Genomic DNA, 23994 nt, shown 5'->3' with positions numbered 1-23994 from the left:
CTCATGGTTTGCTAATTTTTAATAGTCATATTAAATTTTCTCATAGAACCCGAGCATGCAAGCAATTTACTTAATTAAGCTTTAGAGTGATTTCTACCGAAACTGAATGCCACTACCTTAGAAACCTTTTATTAAACTGTGTTTCTCAGGTATAGCTTTTTGAAATTGCATTTTGATTAAAGAAAGTTCAATTTAGTGCAGTTTTTCACTGTGTTTTAAAACTGATGAAATGACAGAGAAGCAAATATTTATAATGCAGTTTATTATTAGGAGTTTGAAAACCATTAGCTAACAACATCTGCCATTTATTTTTATTATGTAAGCTCTTGTGTACATAAGATAGCTTAATATGAGAACATCTTCACTCTTCTATTCCATTTTATGTATGTTTGTTACTTTTCGAAAGTCTGAAAAAAATAATTGTTGTGTTTTGCTTTTTAGTAATCAATAAATCTCTTTCGAAATGATGGTCAATCTTTGTCAGCTTTAACACACTCCATAAGAATTGCCTACTTATTTATTTGCTTTGTTGAGGAAAAAAATATCTGGCATGCAATGAGTTATCCTGCAGTGATTGCTGTCAAGCAGCAGCACATGCACACTCAGTTCCACAGTTTGTGCTAACAACCATTGTTGGACCAGGCATTTCTCCAAAGCTCATGAGTTAGGGAATGGTAATTATAGCAAGTTGTGTATTATAAATAATGCATGTATGTTCCGCATGAGCTATGTGGGATTTCGGCCCATTTGCTAGAACATAGTTGCATAATGATTTGTTTGGATTTTGTTGCAGATGATTGATAGTGCAGAATGTTGGCAATGATGTAAATTACTGTTGGGCTGCCTTGAAATTTTCAGTACAAGTGGTGATTTCTTCTCTTTTTCTGTGTGCTTGTCTAGTCTCGGCAGACACCTGAGGGTGAGTTCCTTCCCCTTGACCAACTTGAACTGGATGTAGGTTTTAGTACAGGGGCAGATCAACTTTTTCTTGTGTCCCCACTCACAATTTGCCACGTGATCGATGCCAAAAGCCCCTTTTATGACCTATCCCAGCGAAGCATGCAAACTGAACAGTTCGAGATTGTCGTCATCCTAGAAGGCATTGTGGAAACAACTGGTGAGTAAAAACAGATATGCCATAAAGTTTCTTTATACCATAATAACATTATATGATATGCACAGTACCTGTCATGAATTGGGCGAAATGACTCAGAGTTTACAATAATGAAAGTAATGATTTGCCTTTTATTTCTTTGTAACATTAAATTTATACCATTTTGAAAATTAAAATGTACTGTTTTGATGGTTACATACATAATATTAACTCAGGAACACTCACTGTAAAAAAAAGTGAGATGACTTCTTATAAATGATTATGATGTTCTATTATAATTACAAACTTGACTTTCTTATAATCATGATTTTTCTTTAAAGATTTAAGGCTCAAAAAATGTAGGGTAATTAGTGAGCAGCCTGAAATCAGCATGCATATTCTGGCCTTGGGGATGGTGATTTGGGGTGTCATTGACAGAGCTTTGATATCCACTATGTGCAACCTCAGTGGAAAATTCCCTGTGTGTGTGTCTGTGTGTGCTGTGCGTGCTAAAGCAGCATTTTAATTTCGAAGTGGGTCAGCGGATTTCCCCAGCTGAACCTTGACCAAAATTTCATTTCAAAAAGAGATTTTTATTCTTTTTCTGCTCCTGTATAGCTATGTGCTATATGTTTTTCCTTAACATGCAGTATAACATTGGTATGCCCCCAATACTATTTGCTATTTTCTGAGGACACTTGACAAAGGAAATAAACAATAGTTATGAGCATATTATTTGGGGCCTAAACATTGCTTAGTTTGGAAGCTACTGGATGTTTGAGATTAATAACGTAGTTTCCATATAATTGTATGTGTATGTATGTGTGTGTGTGTGTGTGTGTGTGTGTATTTTGAGTTCTATACTTTCTACAAGTACTGAGAAGACAATAAATATTTTAGCTTTTAATTGTTTTCTACCAGTATCATCTGAATTATATAATGCTAGTGATTATATGTATAAACTATAGCAATATAGAAATTAGCACTGGCAATACTACAGTTAAATTCAAGCTTTATACCAAGGTGGAAGATCCTCAATTATGTAACAGTCAGTATTGTCCAAGTAATAGAGGGAGGCAAGTCATTGTAATTTTAGCATGTCTGTCACATAACACCTATCTGAAATTTATGCAATGTATCTACTCTCTTAAAGCTTCTTTTCCTTCTCTTCAAAGTGAGGATGATGTAATAACCACCTCAAAGCTGCTTGTAGTATTTAAACTGAAGTACTATTATTAGTTACTGAAGCACTATTATTATTACGATTTTAAGAGCAGTGAAAAAAGATTTAATGTATTAATCTATATATGAAATTTTATTTCTGCACACTATTTTATGATTGAAAGCTCCCATTCATTTTTTCAACTTATAATTCAAATATCATAATATTTTTTGAAATACCACATATTGGTAAAAAGTATAACCAATTTATAAAGGCTCTTAGTCCAAGAAATCTTTACATTTCCATTTTTACTCATCTCATTTATTAAAGTAGTCATGTATTAGGGCTTAAAAACAGATGTTGCCATTTTTATTGGTTTATTTCTTATGGCGTACATATGGTTCTTTCTTTCATACATCTGCTTATAGTTTACCTATTGCTTATTATTATTCTCATCACTGACATTAATGCATTTTTGTTTCACTTGACAGCCTTAAAAATGTTTTATTAGATCTCTCTATCCACTTATCTATCTACCTACCCGTTCATTCATTTCTGTTTTTCCCTAAATACTGAATATATTTGTTAGGAGCGAATGCATTTTTCTATAAAATCACAGTCTAAAGATGGTCTAGTTCTTCAACATTATTTTGTGTTACTTAACCTTAATATACTTGAAAAATTAGGCCAGGTATTTTGTAGAATGTCTCTCAATTTGAATATGTCTGCAGTATCCTTATTCATTCTTTTGATTTTTGGCTCCTACATGGAATCTTAAGGGATATTGAAGCAGGTTGTTTATAAATTTTACCTATTTTTCAGAGGATCATGGTTAGTACGTAATATCCTACATGAGATTGTAAAGAGTTTTATAACATAAATTGTTTATTAGAATTATAGATGTTATTTTACCACTTCTTCCCTCCTGCCTTAAAAAAAATAATAAGCTGGAAGACAATACTTTCCACAGAAAATGTGAAAACTTGGCTGGAGATTGAATTTCTCATTTAGAGATTGCCTTTTATGGAGAAGAGATTAAAGTCCACTTCCTCTTAACCTCTTAATTAAGCCTGTTTTCTAGATCTAATATAGCAAAACAAATAAGAAAAACATTACTCATAATTTATAGAATTTATTTTGTGGAAAATTTATCTGACATTTTGTTTGTGTGTATGCCCTAACTAATTAAATCCCACACTGTTCAAACTCTATAAAATCTCTGTATATTTCCAGACCTCCCTGAGCCTGGTAAAAATAACAAAGACATTTTTATGTCCATTTGATCATTTAAAATTTTACTGAGATTTATTTAGTTTCATCTTTAAGGATGTTTCTTCCTTTATCCTTTCATTCACAATCAACTTTACTTTCTCATAATATGTATTGCCTAGAACAAGACAAATATGATCTTATAGGATTGTTTCAGGGAACAAGAATACTATTTTTACTTCTTACTATCTTGTGAATAAACTTTTCACTACTTTGTGAATAAAGTTAGCTGATGTAACTTTCTATCATATATAGCATTAAAAAACAGCTTTTCATCATTCAGTCACTCATGTATTAGATAAGTATGTATCGAATGTGTGTTGTGTGCTTGAAAGTATGTGAGATGCTAGAGATATAGTGGTGATCCGGACAGACAGAATTTCTTTCCTCAGGGGGGTTATATTCTAAGGAGGTGGCAGACTATGACACCCAGATAAATAAGGGAGATATCCGATTGTGTTGCAGGGGGTGGGGGTGGGGAACCAATACTCAGGAGGCCGAAGTGGAAGGATTGCTTGAGCCTGGGCGACGCAGTGAGACCCTGTGTCTATAAATAAATAAATAAGAAAACCAAGGTGATGGGATAGGGGTAAAGGGTTCCTGTAGGCTGTTTTAGGCTAATAGGGAAGATCTGAAGAGGGGACACTCAAGCTGAGACCTGACTATCCAGAAGGCCCTTCTGGGCCGGTCTGTGGGAAGAGCGTGGCAGATGCTGTGGAACAGCTGGTGCAAGGGCCCTGAGCTGGGAATGAGCTTGATTTATTCTGGGAACTAAAAAAAAGGTGGAGGTGGTTGTAGCAGAGTGAGCCATGTGGAGAGTGGGGTGAGAAGTCAGAGAGGAGGAAGGGCCTATCTGCATTCTAGATGGTTTTATTGCAGCAATAAGAAGTGTTAGGATTTCATTAAAAAGCAGAGCTTGTATTTATACGAAAGTGTAATAATTTAGTAATCTCGAAGTGTATGTAACAACAAAAAATCCACTTTTTACCCATAGTGGGTTGCATGTAGTTAATTTAAAAATTAGTCATTCTGAATGTCTTGGAAATGCATTCTGAGACACTCTGATGCCTCAAAAATTCACAAAATTTTAGACAGCTACCACTTTTGTATTAATTGTCTTCCCTCTTTTACCCTCCTCCCCTAGCACCCCTACCCAATTTCTCCACTCACAGCAATGTGCCAGCGGAAAGAATCTTCTCATTTCATTTAGTTTTTGCTCATTCCCATAGCTGTGGTCTCAGCAGGAGTGGTGGGGGGAGGGAAGTGAGAAATTGGCTTTCTAATTTCCTTGAAAGTTTCAGCTTTCAGCCCAGGATTCAAACGTTACTTTCCCCACTTTTTTGGAAGTACTCCTCATTGATCAGACACAGGTTTGTTGCCCTCCTTGCTTCAAATGAGTTGGATTTTCACTCTCAAGCTTTGCCTCTTCATTAATAAGCTTTACATCTTTACTCATCTAGCAAATTTCAAAACAGAGGTTACCTCTCACTCTTGCTCTCTTTGCAACTTCTCCCAGGAGAGAGAGCACTGCTAGAGGCAAACAAAGCATTGCAGATTTGGCTCATTAGAACTCCATGCTTTCAAACTTCAATCTGGTTTCTGCTGCTATTTGGCAGTCTTTTTAATTGTCTTTTCTGTACTCTCAGGCCTTCTCCCCATGGGATCTATTTTAGACCTCTTCTCTCTTTCTACACTCCCAGTCCCAGCTGTCCCATCCCTGCCTTGGCATGTCATCTCTCCACCTAGTCTATTAAAAAGAATGTGACACGTCAATTTTTATACATTTCTTTATCTCTATTCTTTTCTCATAGTTAGCTTCTCTTTCTCTTTCCTGGTGTCTGTTGAGAAAAGTGTCTATTCTTTTCGAAACTATGTCTTTTATAGCTACAAATGTTTCTTGTGCATTGCTTTCCACCACCTATGACTCAAGCTCCAATTCTTAGCATCCCTGACATCTAAAATCCCATTGACTCCTTTCTATTTGCTCTGAAATATTTTCAGTTCTTTCCTACTGGAAAAAAATAAAACCCTATTATTTATTTGTCCCTTTATACATTTAAGGTTATTTCTGAAATTCAGACACACTACATTTTCCCCGCTTTCTCTCTCTTTTTTCTTTCTCTTTATATTTTTCAGTTGTTCCATATATCCTACATCCCTGCCTCTTCCTACTCCTCCTTGCTCCTGTAAATATTTTTTAGTTTTTCCTTTCTAGTCTAGATATTTCCTTTCTTTTAGTGAATTCACAAAGTGCTCACAAGTCCACCATTTATTTTATCTCTAGCTATGAAACTCCCCCCCAGCTATGGTCTTCTATTTGTTATTTAATTTCTAGGCCAATTTTTTCCACTTGAATGTCAGTATTTTAATTCAAAGTCACCTTGTCCAAATACCAAGTCATCAACTTACCCTCAAATTATATCCTCATTCAGAAAATCTGTATCTATTAATTGTAGCTATTTTATCCTGGCTCCCTGTTTTTTCTTTTTATATTTAATTAATTTGTTCATCCAGCAAATGCTTATTGAGCAGGTATTGTAAGTTAAACAGTTCTAGACTTTAGGGGACACAGTTTGCAAAACAAAATCCCTGCCCTGTATGGATACTTACGTAATGTGGGATACAGACAATAAACAGAATGAAGTACATCATATAGAACGTTAGAAAATAAGTGCTTTGGGAAAAAAATACAGTGAGTCAAGAGGGATTAGGAGTGTAGGGAGGTCAGGGAAGGCTGAGTAAACAGGTGATAGTTGAGCTGAAACTCAGTATTTTGAGCAAAGCAAATATTAATAACTCAGAGTAGAACTTTCCAGGTAGAAATATCGGCAATTACAAATGCTCCAAGGGGGCAGGGTACCTGGCTGCTACTCCCTGTTAGTAATAACTTTCCATTCAACTGTTCCTTTTTAAGCCCACATCACGGTACTTCTAAATCACAGTAGTTGTCTCAGAAATGGATTTAGTACCTGGAGGATCTCTGTTTGCATACAGATAGCACACTACTGCCTGGTAAATTCATGTACAACACTACTTTTATGATATACTTGTGCTCAAAGCCCCTAATGACTGCTCCATCAAAATACACACATTTCTTATGGAGAAAACTAGGCTGCCCTTCTTATGGTACTGCTCATACACTCATGCTCACTCTTGCCTCCCATGTTTGGATCATGTCATTTTTCACGGCCTAGGATAGGATTTCTGTCTATTCTCATATAGCACAAGAGTGGCATATTTGTTGAATCTTCCCTGGGCACTTTAATGCATAGTTTTTCTTTAATACCTCATTAAAACAAAACTTTTACTATGCAAGTGCTATTAAATGCATGCTTATTGTAGAAAAAAGTACAAATATGCAAAATATAAAGACTTTACTCTTAATTTTATCTATCGCACTATTAACACATTTGTGAGTAACCTTACAGGTGCTTATATTCAGATACATTATTCTTATGCTACATGTGCTATGTTATAACTGGCTTTATTGTATAATCTATTATTAATCTCTTTTGTGTCAAGTTTCTGATCTACCATTAGTTTTAATGAGTTTACTATATGCTACTTTATATATCTATCTCAATTTTTTATTACTTATCTCCTAGTTTTGGACCTTGAGGCATTTACTTTTTAATAAGGTTAAATACTATTATAGGCCCTGGTTTTAATTTACTTATCACCAACTTTACCATTTTAGATAAATTCTCTGCAGATAGAATTTCTGGGTAAACGCACATATATATCTGCTGGTTTGTAATACATATTGCAGGGTTGCTACCAAGTGCCCATTTCCTCATACCCTTGCTAATAATGGACATAATTATTTTACTTTTTCATTCTTCATTATTATTATTTTTTGAGACGGAGTCTCTCTCTGTTGCCCAGGCTGGAGTGCAGTGGTGCAATTTCGGCTCACTGCAAGCGCCGCCTCCTGGGTTCACACCGTTCTACTGCCTCAGCCTCCCAAGTAGCTGGGACAACAGGCACCTGCCACCACACCCGGCTAATTTTTTTTTGTATTTTTAGTAGAGATGGGGTTTCACCGTGGTCTCGATCTCCTGACCTCATGATCCGCCCGCCTCGGCCTCCCAAAGTGCTGGGATTACAGGTGTGAGCCACTGCGCCTGGCCCATTATTTTTTTATCTTTGATTATTAATAGTAGTGAGATTGAAATTATTGTATCTCTCTATTGGCTATGAATTTTATTTTGCAAATTGTCGGTTAATATCGGTCATTTGCTTGCACTCTTTTTATGCATACATTACTCATAATTAGCACATTATTAAAAATCATGTTTCTAGTAGTCTGAATACTTTTATCAAAATGTTTCTTAATGTATACGTATATAATTGTATTATATTTAACTCAAGTGTTTTACTACATATCTGAATAAACTATAAACTTCTGATATTGGTTACCGACTTTGTTTATGGCTGCTTATTTTATATGCCATAGATCCTGGAAAGTGGTAGAACCTAGGAAACACATTTGATCTGTTTGTTTTTATTTTTAACTGATTTTAATGGAGTTGCCTTCCTCTTATAAGCTTACTCTTGTGAATTTTTTCTTACAGGAAATTAATCAGTAAGTGTTTGTTGATTACCCATGTTATTTTAGGTTCAAGACAGTATAAGATTGATTAAGGAGAAAGTCCATAGTCCAGAGGGAAAAAGGAACTGAACTAAATCAAGTATTAGCCCTGTATACTCAAATGAATGTTAAGTTAGGCTACAGCAGGGACCTAGAGGAGTGGTCCCTAATGGATTTCTTCCAAAGGAGGTCTGAGAAGTCTCTCCTGAGAACATGGTGTGAACCGAAACCTGAAAGTGAAGCAGAAGCTCAACAGGAGAGTAGAGGGAGCTAAGCCTTCTGGCCAGAGACAAGTGCAGGCGCTTAGGATTCATTTTATTAGGGGTGTCCTAAATAATTTGGTATGATGAGAGTGTAGAACAAATCTAGGGGAACTGACTGGAGATGAGCCTAGAATTAGCCCTGGATAACAGTTTGGACCTAATTCTGCAGGCCATAAAGCTCTTGAAGGATTTTAAGCAAGAGAACGCCATGATCATATTGGTGTGCTAGAAAGATGCCTCTGGCTCCAGGTGGAGGATGGATTAAGTGTGGCTGAGACTGGAGACAGCCCAGTTATTAAGCTGTGACAATAGGCTTGACCAGAGGTAATTGGGTCCTTCATGAAGTTATCTGGCTCAGCAACCTGTGACTGTTTAAAATAATTTAAAAAGCCCCTGGTTTCCACGATGTTACTTGTGATTAGGGAAAAATGGCCACAGGATTCTTCCTCCTGAAGTTCTGTAGGCTATTTAAAAATCCAAGACACCCAGATAAATAAAAATGATAAATTAAGAATGATAAATAAAACAGCACTATCAAGCTATTGACTCTTTTCCTTATTAGTGAAAAACAGCTAGGAATTTTCTAATGAATATATCATAAAGTAGAAGCTCCACTTGTGAAAAATTGAGATGTACCTGTAATTTTCCTCTCTTAATGATTTGACAATGTTTAGCTTTATTAATTGTAATTAATCATAACTTTTTAGTGATCTGTCAAAAGACAGTGATCAGCAAACTACGTAGTGTTATGGTAAGTGAGGTAGTACTCTACTGACCATTGGAAATGTTATTTATCCTTCCTAATTGCAGTTTCTGGGTCATTAGCCTGTGAGCCCCTCACTCTTGTTATAGCCATATCTAAGTCAGGGGTATCATGTTTACCTCTCTAGTTTTCTTGTTTCCGCCCAGATTGCTGATTCCTTTTAAATTAATTGTTGGTGTTTTAGAAGACTTACTACCTTATCAGGAAAAACTAATGACACATGGGTTTATATAGATTGGACATCTCAAAGTAGGTTCTTCCTGGAAATTTCTATTGTTATATATTTGTTATTTATTGCTTCTTAATTGTGAATTTATTTCTCTTTAAGATATATCTTATCAGTAATTCATAGGTCAAAACTCAAACTTTTTGAGGCCGCAGATTCCTTTTTAATCTAAAGCAACTTTTTGTGAGGAGTTCCTAAACAAAATCCTACTTTACTATTTTCTTTTGATAGGTAATTGTAGAAATTTTCTGCAGACTTATGAAAATGATACTTAAATATTGAAGCCCGAAGTTGGGTGACAACTGTCTTAGTTTGCCTGAGACTGAAAGGTTTTCCAGAACATGTGAAATTCAGTGCTAAAACCAAGAAAGTCCTGTGCAAACTGGGATGGTCACCTTACTCAGCAGTCTGAGAATGTTAAATCAGCCTTCCTAACTGCCTGCCTCAATTTAATTGAGAAGTTTACTCTATCGATAGTGAAATATCTTTTTGCACTTAGGATTGGTGTATTCCACTATTTCCCGACTTTACTTTTGTCAAGACTGAAATCACAAAAATACATAAAAAGGATATTTGCACATACGTTATTTTCTGTATGGTTTTCATTGCAGTGTTTCATAGAAAATTTAATTAATACAGCCCTTAACATCTTAGGGTGGACATTTTTCATTTGCTGTGTGGGAGACTGGTATAGGTGAATTACCATACTAATGTGAAGTGGGTTGAAATAGGGCTGACACTACCTTTGTCATAATCTAGACTTACATGGATAAAGGAAGTCAGCAAGCCTTATGGATAATCTAGTTAATTTTTAAATGTAAGCACAGGAAAATTGTAAATGGGGGACAAGCAGTTTTGGTTAAGATGTGTCATAGTGCAGTTACAAGGAACTGCACAATTTACACTAATTCATTTCCAGAGTTTTTCAAGATGAGGTCTTGGGACTACCTGTATCATAATCTCATGGGATTCTTATTAAAATGCTGACTTGTGGGCCCTCACTTAGATTTACAGGGTTAAAATGTCTGACGTTTGTGAGATGGTATCTCATTGTGGTTTTGATTTGCATTTCTCTGATGGCCAGTGATGATGAGCATTTTTTCATGTGTTTTTTGGCTGCATAAATGTCTTCTTTTGAGAAGTGTCTGTTCATATCCTTCGCCCACTTTTTGACGGGTTGTTTGTTTTTTTCTTGTAAATTTGTTTGAGTTCATTGTAGATTCTGGATATTAGCCCTTTGTCAGATGAGTAGGTTGCGAAAATTTTCTCCCATTTTGTATGTTGCCTGTTCACTCCGATGGTAGTTTCTTTTGCTGTGCAGAAGCTCTTTAGTTTAATTAGATCCCATTCGTCAATTTTGGCTTTTGTTGCCATTGCTTTTGGTGTTTTAGAAATGAAGTCCTTGCCCATGCCTATGTCCTGAATGGTATTGCCTAGGTTTTCTTCTAGGGTTTTTATGGTTTTAGGCCTAACATGTAAGTCTTTAATCCATCTGGAATTAATTTTTGTATAAGGTGTAAGGAAGGGATCCAGTTTCAGCTTTCTACATATGGCTAGCCAGTTTTCCCAGCACCATTTATTAAATAGGGAATCCTTTCCCCATTGCTTGTTTTTGTCAGGTTTGTCAAAGGTCAGATGGTTGTAGATATGCGGCATTACTTCTGAGGGCTCTGTTCTGTTGCATTGATCTATATCTCTGTTTTGGTACCAGTACCATGCTGTTTTGGTTACTGTAGTCTTGTAGTATAGTTTGAAGTCAGTGGTCCAGGAAATGTGTATTTTTAAAAAACACACAACTAATTCTTAGTAAGAGCACTAAAGTATAGGACTCCTCCATCTAGCAACTAGGAAAGCCATTAGTATTTATTGAATTAACTACTCAACTGCAATAGCTTGACTTAACCTAAACCATTGGCATGTGGTAAAACTGGAAGAGAACATAGCCCTTTAAATTTCTGAAGTCTTCGGAGGTGAATCTTTGTTAATTCAGACTGTGCCGATCAACGTAGCCAAATGAAAATTAATGTGGGTAGAAAACAGTGAAAATCAAGAGTATGAATTAAAATGCATGACTGTTCATTACCATAACCAAGAACAAGATGTGATATTTATTGTGGAACATTGTGTGAAGATGTAATATAAATGCCATGCAAGGATGTTAGTGCAACTCACTGATGGAGAGAATTCTGATCCTTGAAACTGCTACACACTCATGAAACCAGAACACCATGTGCGATTATTTACTGTTTCATGGGAGAGAATATCATTATGCTTACAGCAAAATTCAAAATGACAATTTTCATAATTTTACACGGAGACTAACACTGGCTGTTAGTCATTAAAACTAAACTATTTGAGGGCTTCCTTTTCTGGGGAAAATTTTCCAGAGTTAACAGCGATTAAATAGATATATGCTTTTAAGAGGTAATGATAATGAGTGGATAAGGGCTGAGGTCCAGATAGAGTGAGTCTCTCTTGACAAATGAACATTTTAGGCCTAGTTTGACATTGCCTCAATTTGATTAGTTTTAACTTTGTTATTTCTATCCCCCAGGCTCTGTCTGAAAAAGAGCTAAGATTATTTGACCTACTTGATTCATAGCAGTGAGCTTAGCACTCAAATTCCAGTAGAAAATCGTAACTGCTTTTGTTATTATTGCTGTTGAAAATACATGTTCAATGAGATAAAATAATATGAAGTTATTTTATGAACTGGAACATCTTAATATTTATTAATGGTGGAAGCAGAGTGCCATCAGAATATTCAGAAAATATCCTCTTGGGACAGGGTAGGGAGGGAAGGAAGGAAGACCATCAATTCTTTGTTGTCCAGGGGTGACTTACCCTTGTAGCATATTATTAACTGTGGTGATTACATATGGGGTGTATTTGTTTAGCCTTTTATGTCAAAAATATACTCATAAGCCTAACAGTAGCTCTAGTTCTGATCCATTCCTGCTGCCCACCTCAGAGAAGAGCTATGTCTAGACCATTTTAGAGGGATGATTAGATCTTAAAGCCTTTTGAAGAAAGAACATCTTAGTCTCCCTTAAATTACTGTCAAGTGATTTTCCATATGACTCTAAATTAATTTTTAATATAATTTAAGCCCTTAATTTTATTTTACTTTATTTTCATTTCAGATTCCTTGTCATTTAAGTTGGAAAATGTCCTGTTCATATTTCAGAGCCATCTTATTCACATGCAGTACCAACTCTGTGCTGTACCTTACCATTTAGATACAGGTAAAATCTGGTTCCTTGGAAACAAAATTTTCTCCCAAACGCGCATGAATATGAGAGGATAAATGTGGGCAGGGATGAGTGCATAGTGCTTTGATGACTAGAGAAGGTTTGGACCTTATGAACTGAACGTATGTGTATGTGTATGAGCTTTCAGCACTATTTTAGTACTTTTTCTTCACTAAGGGTTTACTTTCTGACTCATGCTCCTGATTCAGCAGTTCCCCAGAAATGGCTTCAATCCTTCTGTATTTGGCAGCACTGCTTAGAGAATGTAGAGGGAAAATGATGTAGCCTCTTTGTGTGTGTGTGTATTTATTCAGATTAGCATTATCGGCTCCAAAAATGTTTCAGCATGTGTTATCTGGTTTTTTTTTTCTATTTTTGCTTTGCTATACATTTTTCCCAGCAGCCTTTTAAAAAATATCCTTCATTACCCTCCATTTTAATTTTTCTACGTTCTGTGTAAAGCTTTGTTAAACTCATATGATTTATTCTATTCATTCAGTTAAGATTTTTAATGTTTTATAGCCTGTAGATTGTGTAACAGTAGTGCTTTACAATAATCTTTTACGCAAAAGGTCAGGTCTTTTAAGTGTTTAAAGCCAGTTTTCTAAAATTGAAGGTAAGCTTTGGTCTTGAACTTTCTATGTCCCATGCTGTGTAGCACACTGATCTATTGGTTTTAATTGAGTTATTGCATATTGTTGGAATTCAGTCTAACAAGCTGAATTTGTCTTGTCTGCTAAATATATCTACAATGTTACTAAATGAAGAGATGTAACAGAGAGCTCTCCTAGGTTCCAGGTTCTACTAGACCAGTAGTACAAATGCCAATTAAAATATTGTTTCTTATTTGAACTGATCATTTAATCATGTCTGCTCTATATGTCTTCTCTGGCTTGGATAAGCTTGGTAAAATCTAACATGACATGTTCAGCTTTGGAAAGGATATTTCTTACTTTATTTTTTTTTATAGTGGAAGCCAGAATATTATTGGAACCAGAAAAGGATGAGAGTTGGAAAAAAAAACACATTTATGATTTTTTGAATCTTAGCTGTCATCAAGTTGAATAGTAGAATTGGTAAAATTATAAAGATAAAATGCACCTTAATGATAATCTAGTTAAAACCCTCCATTTTACAGAAATGGAAACTATGATTCATTGAGATGAAACAACTTGTCTGTCTTCTCAGAGTCCACTGGTGGAATGATCTGGAATATATTTTTGTGCTTTGATTCTTATTCCAGCGTTCTTCTCATTACCAATAATGTTTCAGTTATTTAAATGCATGTCTTGCTTGCCCACTTTAAAATAATTTATAATGACATAAAGACTATATTTTGTTAACATTTGTCAATAATCTTTTCTATTTCCAGGGTCTAAGTTTCAGATCAGATAGATAGTTGCCTAGCTAACTAGAGAGGAAGGCAAGTCAATAGATTTTTGTCTTATAGGTAGGCCTTCTCTTGAACAAAATTGCAAAGATTTTTTTTTTTTTGCAGCAAATACGCTAAAAGTTGTAGCTATTAAGACAGCCATATTGTCAGTAACTGTGCATAAACAAACTACGTATCAAGCACTGTGCCAGACACTGAGTACACAATGGTGAATAAGAAAGTCCAGGGGTCTCAGCCAGTATAATTCATAATCCGGTGAGAGACAAAAACATGTACACAGGCAGTGATGAGTAGTGTAAATTGGGAAATGTACCATGCTACTAGGGGATGGATGAGATCACAGTTTAGGCTTGGGAAGAATGAGTGAGACTTGGCAAAGAAGAGGGAAAAGAATATTATCAAAAGAGTGAAGAAAGTTGGGGGACCTCAAGTGTAAGAGAAGAGAAAAACTTGCTGTTTAAATAACTGAATGACACTCATATGGTTAGAGGCAGAGTGTGTGTGAGCTAAGTGTATTTCAGGAGATGTTAGTGGAAGAGTAAATGCTGGAAAACGTAGCACTTTTAAGTCACGTATGTGCACTTAATTGTAAACGGCAAAGGGGGAGCCATAGATGGTCTTCAAGCAGGAAAATGACATAATCACAATTGCACTTTAGAAAAAAACCACACCGACTGACCTTGGAGACAGTGTAAAATAGGGCAAAACTGGAGGTGGGTAGAACAATTAGGGTACTACGGCAGTAATTGAGTTGAGAGATGATCATTTATTCATTTATTGCTAGAGGAAGTTTGAACAAGTATCCACTTTTGGCTGGGGTATAGGGGAAGACTTGAAAACTCAAAGTATGTAACATTTAATTTTTCCCTTGAGAAAGTTTCGTGCTTGAAGATGGAGGGGAAGACATTTAAGATGGTAAAACAGTACAGGTTAGAGGGTATGAAAATGCAGGAAATAGGCTGAGCATGGTGGCTCATGCCTGTCATCCCAGCACTTTGGGGGGCTGAGGCGGTTGGATTACTTGAGCCCCCAGGAATTCAAGACCAACCTGGGCAATATAAGAAAACCCACTGTCTGCAAAAATTACAAAAATAATAGTGAAGTGTGGTGGCACGTGCCTGTGATCCCAGCTACAGGGGTGACTGAGATGAGAGCAATTGCTTGAGTCTGGGAAGTCAAGGCTGCAGTGAGCTGTGATGGCGCCACTGCACTGGGGCAACAGTGAGATCCTGTCTCAAAAATAAAAAGATAAAAGCAGGAAATATATAATGGAAGAGTTTCTAAATTCAGGTTTTTCTAAATTCTGCAGGGTGAGATATACGAAGAGGAATAAGATTAAACAGTAAGGTGTAAGCTAGAAATGTATTGGGAGTAGGTTGTGGGTAGCTGAGAGAGCCAGACCTTCACTTTATGAGGCAAAAAACAAACAAACAAACAAACAAACAAACAAACAAACAAAGAAGCTATCACAGGTTTTTGAGCAGGACATCGCTGGGATCACATTTGTACTTAAAGTCTTTGGGTAATAACATGTAAAATAAGTAACAATAGTATACATAAGGTTGTCTTTCTCATTTTATTATGTTGTGTCCCTTTTCTGAGAGGATAAATGAATGTAGTTTGTATTCATTTAGCTTTGTAAAAATAATGCTTTACATTAATGGGTTAAGTACATTTAAAAACCAGATTAAATATGCTCAGTACTTCAGTAAAAATAAATTGTCCAAATTATTATTTTTACAACTAAAAAAATACAAAATTTATTTTTAGGAGAGTATTCAGATACCTAGAATGAGTTTGTGTTCAAAACATAGTCTTATAAAAATCTTTCAGAGTGATAGGAAAAATAAAAATTACAATTTATACCTTAAATTATAATTCCGAATTATAATTAGATTTCTAAAAAGCTTTTTAACAGGAAATCTGTGAAAGCATTTGAATCACCCAATTATACATTTGTATTTCATAATTTAAAATTAAATTCTGGAGAGCACTGTTGAATCATACACCGCTTGTCTTTCAGAATTCTTTAATAAAGAAAAGAATGACTCTGTGAAGAAAAAATAAAATATCAGAAACTTGATATATGTTAAATTAGATTTATGCTTTGTGTGAAGATAAAATGATGAATTTTATAGTTACAGAAATCAGTCTCATGGTGACAATTTCCCATTAATAAAATACCACGAAGATCTGAGATTACACAGTGTTGTTGTGGGTGTGTGTCTGTGTGTGCCTCCTGGCTTCTGATGCACACACTTAAGGTTAATCGAGGACCATTAAAATATAATCATGGTTATTATTATTTTATCTATGCTATTATTAGAATATCTTAGTTCAGTAAGTGCTGACTATAGATAAATTCTGCCTTATTTTTTGAACAAAACGCATTTAAACTGATTCAGGGAGAGAAAGGTATAGATAAATCAACTTTTCGTACAGCTTGAGAATTTTCTTTTGATGTGTCGCCAAGGTCAGCCTAAGTTATTAAACATTTCCTGCTCATGCAGTGAGCAAGCAAAAGTGAGAGTAGAGCATAACCTGTTGAAGAATGCCTTCCCTACATATTTCAATTCCTGGAACTGTGCCAGCAATTATGTACTATAGGAATGGTTTATTGCCTTTTACCTTTGCTTTGCCATTCTCCAATATAATGTCGTGTCAAATGGGAAAATGAAGATTTTTTAACTGCCTGAGAGAATAAAACCTGCTGGAATGGGTGTAAGTAAACTCTATACTACTATTATACATGTAATGCTTATTTTAATTATTTATAAATATAAGAAAAATGTTATGTTTTATTATATATGTACATATATATACAGATATATATATGTGTATATATATATATACAAGATATATATATGTGTGTGTATATATATATATATATATATATATATATATATATATATATACACACACATATATATACCTTTGATGCAGACCTGGGACATGAAGAAATATTTTACTCTGAAGAGATTTTAATGACTCACCTGGGCTTTTAGTGTTTCCTTTGGGAGATTCTTCTGCTTCTTAATGGTACATGTTTCAAAAATAATTTTCTTAGACATTCAAATATCTCCTTCAAGAAATATAACTTTATTGGTGTAATATCAAATACAGCCTATTGTTTGTTTGAAAATAATATCTTTCACATTGTTACTGGTTTTGATCACATTCCCACCTTGTCATTCTCTAGTCAAACAATAGATGGTCATGTTCTGTTTTTTTTTTCTCCAAACTTCTTTTCTATAGACATGTCTTCTACTACTTTCTATTTTTTATATCTCGCCATTCTTCACCAAGTACCCAGATGTTTTGGGAAGATATCTTTTCTCTGCAAGTTTGCTTTTTTTTTTTTTGAAAATAGTAGTAATAATAGCTTCTCCATACAACTGTCAGATTTATCCTGAGAAATGTTTTCCAGTTCAGTGTGTCGTTTTGTCTTCCGTTTTTCATTTCCCCATCCCCCACAATTATTTAAAACCATAGACTTTCATGGTTCCACTCCTAGTGTTTTTTTCTTAGAAATAGTTGATAGTTTTCCTGTATCAAACTTTATTTTATTAGTTCTTCTAGAAAAAACAATTCTAAAATTCATATGGAACCAAAAAAGAGCCCACATAGTCAAAACAAGACTAAGCAAAAAGAACAAATCTGGAGGTATCATGTTACCCAACTTCAAACTATACTATAAGGTTACAGTCGCCAAAACAGCCTGGTACTGGTATAAAAATAGGCACATAGACCAGTGGAACAGAATAGAGAACCCAGAAATAAAGCCAAATACTTACAGCCGATTGATGTTTGACAAAGCAAACAAAAACATAAATTGGGGAAAGGACATTCTATTCAACAAATGGTGCTGGGATAATTGGCAAGCCACATGTAGAAGAATGAAACTTGATCCTCGTCTCTCATCTTATACAAAAATCAACTCAGGATGGATCAAGAACTTAAATCTAAGACCTGAAACCATAAAAATTCTAGAAGATAACATTAGAAAAAACCTTCTAGACATTGCCTTAGGAAAAGACTTCATGACCACTATCCCAAAAGCAAATGCAACAAAAACAAAGATAAATAGATGGGACTTAATTAAACTAAAAAACTTCTGCACAGCAAAAGAAATAATCAGCGGAGTAAACAGACAAGTCACAGAGTGGGAGGAAATTTTCACAGACTATGCATATGACAAAGGACTAATATCCAGAATTTATAAGAAACTCAAACAAATTAGCAAGAAAAAAAGAAACAACCCGATCAAAAAATGATCTGAGGACATGAACAGGCAATTCTCAAAAGAAGATATACAAAACGTCAACAAACACATGAAAAAATGCTCAACATAACTAATGATTAAGGAAACGCAAATCAAAACCACAAAGCAATACTACCTTACTCCTGCAAGAATGGCCATAATCAAAAAATCAAAAAATAATAGATGTTGGTGTGGATGTGGTGAAAAAGGAACACTTTTACACTGCTGGTGGGAATGTAAACTAGTACAACCACTATGGAAAACAGTATGGAGGTTCCTTAAAGAACTAAAAGTAGATCTACCATTGGATCCAGCAATCCCACTACTGGGTATCTACTCAGATGAAGTCATTATAAGAAAAAGCTATTTGCACATGCACGTTTATAGCAGCACAATTCACAGTCACAAAAATATGGAACCAGCCCAAATGGCCATCAATAAAAGAGTGGATAAAGAAAATGTATATATACACCATGGAATACTACTCAGCCAAAAAAAGGAATAAAATAATGGCATTTGCAGCAACCGGGTTGGAACTGGAGACCATTATTCTAAGTGACTCAAACTCAGGAATACAAAACCAAATATTGTATGTTTTTACTTAGTAGGCGCTAAGCTATGAGGACGCAAAGGCATAAGAATGATCAGTGGACTTTGGGGACTAAGAGGAAAGGGTGGGAGGAGACTGAGGGATAACAGACTACACATTGGTTACAGTGTACACTGCTAAGGTGATGGGTGTGCCAAAATCCCAGAAATCATCACTAAAAAACTTATCCATGTAACCGAACACCACTGTTCAAAAACGTATAGAAATAAAAAACAAAAATTTAAAAAACTTCTGTGTTACTAGTTCTTAACAATACTCTTAACTTTCCATTTTTATTATCTTACTTGTTGTAATCTAGACAGATCTGCCAGTGACTCGAAAATTATATTAATTTATGAAAAGAGCATGAATGGCTGGGCACAGCAGCTCACGCCTGTAATCCCAGCACTTTGGGAGGCTGAGGTGGGCGGATCACCTGAGGTCGGGAGTTTGAGACCAACCTGACCAACATGGAGAAACCCTGTCTCTACTAAAACAAAAAAAACAAAATCAACCAGGCGTGGTTGGTGCATGCCTGTAATCCCAGCTACTCAGGAGGCTGAGGCAGGAGAATCGCTTGAACCCAGGGGGTAGAGGTTGCTGGTGAGCCAAGATCGTGCCATTGCACTCCAACCGGGAAGCAAGGGCGAAGCTCTGTCAAAAAAAAAGAAAAAAAGAGAGAGAGAGAAAAAGAACATGAATTAAATGGATTTTAAAACCATTCCTTTTAGTGTTTACAGAATAGCATAGGTTCAGTATGATTTCTCACGTTAAAAAATTGCTTAGATTGAAAATTTCTAGGGTGCAGAGGTTATACATGATGTTAACTTTTTAAAAACAGCATTTAGAATGATCTAATACCTGCGAGGTCAGCTGTCGTAGTAGAAACAAGGCTAGGTTAGAATACAGTTCTGCCCTTTTCTGGCAAAAAATGTTATTTTTGTCAAAGTCAAATAATCCTGAGTAAAATTCTCTTTGCTTATAAGATATAATTTATAATATATATTTATTTAGAGTATACAGATAATATATTATCCTGGAATTTGCTAAATAAAGTGAAATATTTTATAAAATTATGAAGTTCCATAATCTGAAAAACAATTATTTTGATTAATGAAAATAACTTAAATATTACTTCCCCCTGTTATTCTTATTAGTATTTCATTTAGTTCTATTTCATTAGCTCTTCTTTTGATTATATCAAAATTTTATTAGTATTCTATGTCATATTGCATATGTATTAGTATAGATGCATTCTTGGTTATTCATTGTGACCTCATTACTCTTAATGGTAGTGTGGTTATAACCAGTAAAATTACTGATACTCTTGGCATTGTCTATTATTTACAGAAATCACCTTGTGTCTTAATTTTACCTACTTGCTTGTTGGATGCTTGTCTTTATGTATTTTTCCACTTTGCTCTAGTGCTCTGATGCTGGGCAGCCATGCAAATGTCAGAACTACTTTTTATTGATGTCAGTTTGGAAAGGGGATATCTAAAATAGCATATATTCTCAAAGTTTTGTGAAGTTACAATAAACTTCTTCCCTATTAATATACTATAGGCTTGGTCTCACTTTTTGGGAATTTATGTGGTTGATTCCTGGAAACACTGGAACAAATCTGCCACCTTTAGTAAAAAAATTCAATATCCACAGTATCCACAGTCTGAATTTCCTATAGAAGAATGTAGCATGTGATATTTAAAACTTGCTGATTTAAAAATATGTCAGGTGATTGTGCTGTAGTATTTTGAGGAATTAGCAGCTGTGGTGAATTTTGGTCTAGACTAGAGTCAGATTGCCTGGTTTTAGTTTCTATATGTCACGTAGTATTCGTGGGATTCTGGGCCAGTTGAATAACTTCCCCTGGCCTTGATATCTTCATATGTAAAATGAAGGTAGAAATTATACCGGTCTTATTTGTTTTAGTGGGAAAGGGAAGGATTAAATTAACAATATTAAGATGTTAACAATATTAAAACATGTAAGTGGGCTTAGCACATTATCTGGTACTCTGGGCCATCCAGTAAATATTAGTAATTGTCATTTTTGTCATCAAAATCATTAATATCATAGGGTTCTAAGTTTAACTCAGTTTTGAAGACTAATAATGTTTTAACATCTGTAATATATACCAATTTCTTAAATAAATTCTCTAAAACTATTAAGAATGGAAATTGTTTGAAATTACAACACATTTACAAGAAAACCTTTTTAGTGAGTGCCAGAAATGAAGTCTTCTTCAGTTTCAGAATGTTTTTAGTTAACAAGTGCATGTTTAGCATGACTTGAACAAATTGCAAATCGGGTTTCTGTATGCCATTTTGGGAGGATCACATCCAAAATTTATATGTTTTGCAATCAACTTTGCCAGTCAGATCATCATAGAAGAATTTAACCAATCTTTTAATTTTTAAATGCAATAAAATGTCATAAAGTGATAAGAGGAGAAACTTTTAGCTGATTGAGCCACAGTCATTTAATTAACTTCCTTTGAACTAGACTATGAACCTGAATATAGTAGTCAGTGTTCACAATACCCCTTGTAGATTTTATTTTATCAACAACTGTAAGTTTAACTCCTAGTTGATTTAGGCCTTTTTGTTGTTGTTCTTGTTAAATAGCATTTTTGAAAGTGTTTTTCAGTAGCTTAATCATTATATGAACCATCCGCAATAAAGCAGTATATGGTTTATAATGTTTGATAACAAAAGTTAATTATCATGACTTCTCATCATCAATGAGAAGTGGAGACTGGGGACTAAGATGCTATGTATAAAGCAATACAGACTACATAAATCAATTTTTAAAAACAGAGTGATAAAAATAATGTTTTATTATAAAGCAAACTGTAATAAAATAATTTTAAATCAGAATAACTTTATATCAGAAAGCTGGGTTTGATTGCAAATAGTAGAAAACCCAGCCAACCATGGCTTAAATAGCTGAGTGTTTATTTTTCGTCTGTAAGGAGATGTTCAGAAGCAGGCAATCAGGCTGATCCATTTGCTCAAAGACTTCATATAAAAACCCAGACTCCTCTTACCCTCCTTTACCGTCTGTAACACTTGCTTTTCCTAGTTGGGTTCATTGAGATGGCTGCTGCACCTTTAGGCATCATTTCAGAGTTATAAGCGGAAAGCAGTTGCCCCTGCTTTCTGCTTATAATCTGAAATGATGTGACTAAGGACCAACAGGGCTTTCTCCTGGAGAGACTTTGCCATTTTATTCAGAAAAGGACATTGCCTGGGAAATTATTTCTTCATTGCATTGGTCAGAACAACTTCCTCCCACCCCGCTGACTCCAACTGGAAGAGTTAAAAAATTGAGTAGTTTTAGTTGTACATATTTTTTATTAAATTAAAGGCTTCTCTTAGTAAGAAATAATGAAATGAAGGAATGGATAATCCGAGAAAAGAGGAATTCCTTGCTCAGCCAAGTTTTAAAAGTTATGTTAATAAAGCCATAAAATGAAAAGGCATTATTTTATATAAAATTTCTCAAGCTTAATAATTTAAAAATCCAAATAATACAATGAAGATATTTAGTATTTTTCCCATAAAAGCTAACTTAAGTAGGAAAAATAGTGTAGAGAGTATTAAAATTATTAGGTTTAGTGATTTGGTGTTAACCTATATTGCTTTTTTAATTTGAAATAAGGCTAAGGTATAAGTAAAGAAAAGCTGCATCAACTTTTTTTTTAACTACCAATGAATTTTGCAAATATAAACATTAAACCCCATATAAAATATTATAGAAACATCAAATTTTATTGTAACCTTAATTGTGCTCACATGAGAAGCTCTCTTCCCTCCATTCTTTTTAACATATTCTAGTTTGAATCTCATCATAGATTAAAAATGCCCTTCCAGTAGATGGTTCTTCATCTACAATATATTGTCAAATCACAGCCTGCACTAACCTATAATTACTCCCTATTTGAAGTATGGTGAAATAAACCTACCAAAAATTGAAATCACATTTAAAAAGTAATTTAGCATATTTTTTTCTAAAAAGAAGTAAGAATATAATTCATTTAGACTCTGTGTTATGATTCTTATAATACTAGAAGAATGCCGAGTACAGACGGATCATTTAGAGAAGAATATGATTAAATAAATGCCTCTGAGAGTTTGAGGTCAAGGTAGCCTATTCAGATGAAGTGTCATCTCACTAGAATTTTAAAAAGATTAATAGAATTTTAGCCAGCACCAAGAGCAAAGGCTTGAAGGAGTGATACAGTATGGTATGATTTGGGTAACATTACCTGCCCTTCTATGTGAGACAGGGTGTGAGAACTCTGAAATTCTGCCTATCAGAAATAAGAGGTGGAGTTGCCATATCATGAAGCTATTCAAATAGATTCTTTTGGATTAGCAAAATCCCAAACAATTTTGAAAACTCAAATTTATATGGTGAAATTTTTATGTTAGAATTAGTAGCTTTAGTTCTGCATCATTTTTACACTTTGTACCCAAGTGCCTATGCCCTTTTCTCTGTTTTGTGAACAAGAGAATTTATCTAGTTAATTCAAGAAAAATATTTTTTTCTGAAATGGACGTGTTATGTACATATTTGAGTTGCTCTGAGTAAGGCAAATAACCAATTTGGGTATCTTTTAAATATATATAACTCATGCTTTTTTGTTTATAAATGTAAGGATGGTGTCTATGTATTGCTGTCTTATATATTTGTTGTCATATGAAATTACCTTTTCAAATAGGTGATAGGTGAACAGATCTTGCTCTGGAAAAAAAAAGAGACAGTTTTTGTGTTCAGTACTTTTTCAAATAAAATTTTTTTTAAGTGGAGGGGATTCCAGGATAAGCCCATGCATTCTTAGATAAAAAATTGTCCTACCAAATGAAAATAATTCGTTTCAGGGGGTCTTTGTATGGTAAAAAATTATCATCGTGTTCTACTGATATGTAATGCTAGTATAGCAATAGTGTATTCATTACAATGTGCCAGGGAAGAGACTAAACATGTTAAAATACACCTTTTGTTTACTCATACCATCTCCATGAGTTAGGCAATATTTCCCCATATTTGTAAATGAGGAAATGTCAGAATAACTTGCCTCTTATAAGTCAAAGTCTGAATTTGAACTTTGACCTGCATGATATAAGT

General features: G+C 34.6%; 1 protein-coding gene across 3 annotated transcripts in view; it reads left to right on the top strand.

The window, feature by feature from the left end:
• The window catches only part of KCNJ3 (potassium inwardly rectifying channel subfamily J member 3), a 167966-nt gene that overhangs the window by 10412 nt on the left and 133560 nt on the right, over nucleotides 1-23994 (top strand). The window contains exons 2-3 of one of the 3 annotated variants that reach the window (XM_030797295.1): nucleotides 901-1117; nucleotides 12511-15021. The exons of 1 other annotated variant lie outside the window; for it this stretch is intronic. In XM_030797295.1, coding sequence (XP_030653155.1) covers nucleotides 901-1117; nucleotides 12511-12674 — 381 coding nt within the window. In that variant the 3' untranslated portion in view covers nucleotides 12675-15021. Of the gene's footprint in view, nucleotides 1-900; nucleotides 1118-12510; nucleotides 15022-23994 lie in introns of those variants that run through there. One more of the 3 variants, XM_003274971.4, reaches the window with a different exon arrangement.

Source organism: Nomascus leucogenys, chromosome 17, assembly GCF_006542625.1.
Source record: "Nomascus leucogenys isolate Asia chromosome 17, Asia_NLE_v1, whole genome shotgun sequence".
In the NCBI taxonomy this organism is placed as follows: domain Eukaryota; kingdom Metazoa; phylum Chordata; class Mammalia; order Primates; family Hylobatidae; genus Nomascus; species Nomascus leucogenys.
Note: the sequence above shows the minus strand (reverse complement) of the source record. Positions and strands in the feature narration are given on the sequence as shown.